The sequence below is a fragment of the Octopus bimaculoides genome, chromosome 15, assembly GCF_046866305.1.
Source record: "Octopus bimaculoides isolate indiv1 chromosome 15, ASM4686630v1, whole genome shotgun sequence".
NCBI classification, from domain to species: domain Eukaryota; kingdom Metazoa; phylum Mollusca; class Cephalopoda; order Octopoda; family Octopodidae; genus Octopus; species Octopus bimaculoides.
Window position 1 is genome coordinate 26,750,266 of NC_142942.1, and position 4,809 is coordinate 26,755,074.

General features: G+C 39.4%; 1 protein-coding gene across 1 annotated transcript; it reads left to right on the forward strand.

Annotated features, from left to right (window-relative positions):
• Window positions 1-221: 221 nt before the first annotated feature.
• Window positions 222-692, forward strand: LOC149132450 (general transcription factor II-I repeat domain-containing protein 2-like). Its single transcript, XM_089363351.1, has one exon. It carries the CDS (start codon window positions 222-224, stop codon window positions 690-692), a length of 471 nt encoding a protein of 156 aa, XP_089219477.1.
• Window positions 693-4,809: the final 4,117 nt, after the last annotated feature.

Below are 4,809 nucleotides of genomic sequence, written 5' to 3' on the forward strand. Positions count from 1 at the left end.
CGACAAAACATCAGGACAAGTATAAATACCTCACTACTGAGCAGAAACAATGAAAGGTAGATGAGTTGAAGCGGAATTTCACATTACAAAAGACTTTTTTAACCAAAGCAAAATCACAAAGTGAAGCTGCTGTTAAAGCAAGTTTTATTGTAGCAGAAGAGATTGTAAAATCAGCCTGGCCATTTACCAAAGGATAGTTTGTGAAGAACTGCATGATAAAAATGTGTGACGTTTTGTATCCAGACAAGAAGCAACTGTTTGCTAATGTGAGTATTAGCAGAAATGCGGTTGATCAGGAGTGTGAGACAGCCACTGATATGAAAACACAGTTGATTGAAGAAGGAAAAGATCTTGTTGCATACTCTCTTGCTGTGGATGAGACTACTGACATGACTGCTACAGCACAGCTAGCTATCTTCATCCGTGGAGTGGACTCCAATTTGTTCATCATAGAGGAAATTTTGGACATTAAATCGATGCACAGGACAAGAGGAAAGGACCTTTTTGAAAAAATATGTCAGAGTGTAACCAACATGAAACTGCCTTGGGACAAACTTGTTGGACTTACAACAGATGGAGCACTGGCGATGTTTGGTGAAAAAAGTGGACTAGTGGGTAGGATATGTTTAAAGATGCAAGAAGAGAACTGCACAGGTGAATTGACAACATATCACTGCATCCTAAAGCCTTAAAAATGGAACATGTAATGAACACGGTAAAACAAACCGTAACCTTTATCCGAGCCAAAGCGTTAAAGCACTGCCAATTTCAGTCTTTCCTGCAGGGAAATACATTCAGAGTTCGGTGACATCCCTTATCATATGAAGGTGTGGTTGCTCAGTCAGGGAAGAGTTTTTGGGCTGGTTGAGGAGATATGTCAATTCATGGATAGTAAAAGAAAAGAATCCAAAGTTCTGTGGGATGGAAAGTGGAAATGCAAGTTGGCGTTTCTGGTTGACATAACTGGCATCTCGATGTTTTAAACATCCAACTCTAGGGACAGGATCACATGATCTGTGATATGCATGATGCAGTGAAAGCATTTCAAGTGAAGCTGCACTTATGGGAGACACAAATGCACCAATTGAAATTGTTTCCCTTTCCCTGTTGCCAAGTCAGTGCCATGGTGTTCCCAAAGTGACACTTCACTGATAAACTGAGTGCACTCCATAGTGAATTCCCACAGCGCTTTAGGGACTTTGAAGCACAGAACAATAATTTCAAACTGCTTTGCAACCCATTTGCTGTCAATGTGGAAACTGCACCTGTACAGATTCAAATCGAGCTGATAGAACTGCAGTGTAATGGGACATTAAAGGCAAAGTACAACTCTGTGGGGCCCACACAGTTCATTTGCTTCATACCTGAAGCAATGCCCCAGCTCCATTTATATGCAGCTCAAACGCTTTGTTTGGAAGCACATATCGGGGTGAGCCGCTGTTCTCTGTGATAAAGATGAATAAAATGTTACATGTCTCAAACATCAATGAACTTGTTGCCAAGAAAAAATGCCATGTAGCTCAGACAAAATTGCATAAAGTAAAAATTGAAAGTTTTGATTTATTTTTTCAATTTTCACTAAAAAGCACATTTTTTATTTATATTTTCTTTTTTTGCAACATGTTCCTATCTTAAATTTTTATAATTTTGACAGGTAATATTTTTATGTAGAGCAAAATATTTTAAGTAATTTAAGTTAAAGTTAATTTGTTTTTGGAATAAAATTACATACCATCTGTTTCAATATATGTTCATGTTCAAAAAGTTTTAGTCCGTTCAATAAATGTTTATCATGTTTGGCCCACATCTTAAAGTGTGCTTTGAGTTTTGGCCCCCTGTGTGATTGAGTTTGACACCCCTACCTTCGATAGAAATAATTACAGAAGTATCAAATTGTTGGATCAGGTGATGAAAGTGATGGAGAGAGGGACATAACCCAACTAATTAGGGAGAGAGTTATATATATATATACCTATATATATATATATATATATATATATATATATATATATATATATATATATATATAAGGTGCAGGAGTGGCTGTGTGGTAAGTAGCTTGCTTACCAACCACATAGTTCCGTGTTCTGTCCCACTGTGTGGCACCTTGAGCAAGTGTCTTCTACTATAGCCTCGGGCCGACCAAAGCCTTGTGAGTGGATTTGGTAGACGGGAACTGAAAGAAGCCCGTCGTATATATGTATGTATGTCTGTATATATATATATCATCATCATCATCATCATTGTTTAATGTCCGCCTTCCATGCTAGCATGGGTTGGACGATTTGACTGAGGACTGGTGAAACCGGATGGCAACACCAGGCTCCAATCTGATTTGGCAGAGTTTCTACAGCTGGATGCCCTTCCTAACACCAACCACTCAGAAAGTGTAGTGGGTGCTTTTACTTGTCACCCGCACGAAGGCCAGTCAGACGGTACTGGCAACGGCCACGCTCAAAATGGTGTATTTTATGTGCCATCTGCACAAGAGCCAGTCCAGGGGCACTGGCAACGATCTCGCTCAAAAATCCTTACACATGTCATGGGCACAAGTGCCAGAAAGGCGATGCTGGGCACAGGTGCTATCCCGATTTCGCTTTCGCTATATATATATATATATATATATATATATATATATGTGTGTGTGTGTGTGTGTATTTGTGTGTCTGTGTTTGTCCCCCCCACCATCGCTTGACAACCGATGCTGGTGTGTTTATGTCCCCGTAACTTAGCGGTTCGGCAAAAAGAGACCGATAGAATAAGGACTAGGCTTCCAAAGAATAAGTCCTGGGGGCGATTTGTTCGACTAAAAGTGGTGCTCCAGCATGGCCGCAGTCAAATGACTGAAACAAGTAAAAGAGTATATATATATATATGCATACATTATTTACATTTGACGGATATTTGTCCTCATCTTCCCAAACAAAACATCACTAATGAAGAAAAGTTTGCTGTCAAAAGACTACAGAGTGACAATTCCGTCATAATACTTCCAGTGGACAAGGAAAATGCTACAGAAGTGATGAACAAATCTGACTACTCTGAAAAATTGGCAAGTCTTATAAGTGATGGTAGCTACAACAAAGAAAAGAAAGACCCAACTCTGAAAACAGAGAGGAAGTTGTCACAGATCTTGATCAATAACAAGGATCACTTCACACCAATAAAATACAGATAACTGACTTTGAAATACAGACAACTGACTCAAAATACAGACAACTGACTCAACACTACAGTAAACTACCATACATGTATGGTCTCCCTAAGATTCACGAGGATGGCATTCCATAAAGGCCTATAGTGAGCTGTAGAGGTTCATGTCATCCACTGAGCTGCTTCTTTGTGGATATAATCAGTCCATTAGCAGGAAAGTCAACATCATACATGAAGAATTCCACCCACTTTATAGAACTGATCAAGGATTCCCCCATCGAATCCAACCAGATGGTGAGTTTAGATGGGATAAGTCTCTTCACCAAAGTCCCAACTGGTGAAGTACTATTGGTGATACAAGAAAAACTAGTGACAGACACCCATCTAGAAGAACACTAGTATACCAATAAGAAACTTGATGGAAATGTTGACCTTCTGTGTAGAAACTACCTACTTCAGTATGGACACTGATATATATCAACAAGAGGAGGGTTTAGCTATGGGTTTGCCATTATCACCGATAATAGCCAATATATACATGGAATACTTTGAGAATTTGACTTTAGGATCAACACCACTAAAACCAACACTATGGCTGCGATATGTTGATGACACCTTTATATTCTGGCCCCACCAGGAAGATGTCTAAGTGCTGTTAGATCATATGAACTCAATAAAGCCATCCATACAGTTCGCAATGGAAAAGGAAAAAGACAATCAGCTAGCATTCATGGATGTATTAATAACACGCACCAAGTATGGATTCAGGACATCCGTATACTGCAAGCCGACCTTCACTGGACGATACCTCAACTTCAGTTCCCACCATCCATACAGTGTAAAGAGAGGGATTACTCAGTGCCTAAAACATCATGCAAAGAATATAAGTAGTGATCATGATACCCACCACGAAGAAATGATCAAGCTCAGTAACAATCTATTAAGCCACAACTACCTCAAAAGCATACTCTCCACTCCAATTAGGAAGAAAAGAGAGGATGAAACTAATAAACTGTCCACAGTCTGTCTACCCTATGTGAAAGGCCTCTCCAAAAAGATACATAAGATATGCAGCCCATATGACATCAGGACAGTATTGAAGAGTAATACAACACTTTACAAATATCACCTTTGAGTAAAACCACCAATAGAAGAGAATATGACCAAAGACTGTGTGTACTCCATCCCATGCAGGTTATACAAAGGCGAAACATGCCACTCACTCAAAATAAGGGTAGACGAACATCGCAAAGCTGTGACACGAAGAGATATTGATAAATCAGGTATAGCTGATCATGTATGGAAAAATGGAGACCACTTCCCTCTGTGGGTTGAAGTTAAAATAATAGACAGAGAACATCACTGGAAAATACGAAAACTAAAAGAAACAGCACATATGCTAGGACACAACAACCTCCTAAGCAGACTGAGTACAGATATGAGTAGCATATGGGAATCGGTATTAAGGAAGGATAGGAAAATATTAGATTTATAAGCCCTAAAATTCACTCCATAATTGCACACAGGCATATGGTGTAGTGGTACGGGCTACTAACCCCAAGATTCCGAGTTTGATTCCAAGCAGTGACCTGAATACATTGAAAAATACCTTAGGAATGAGAACCCAGGTTTTAAATTTCCCCAAGACACCTGATG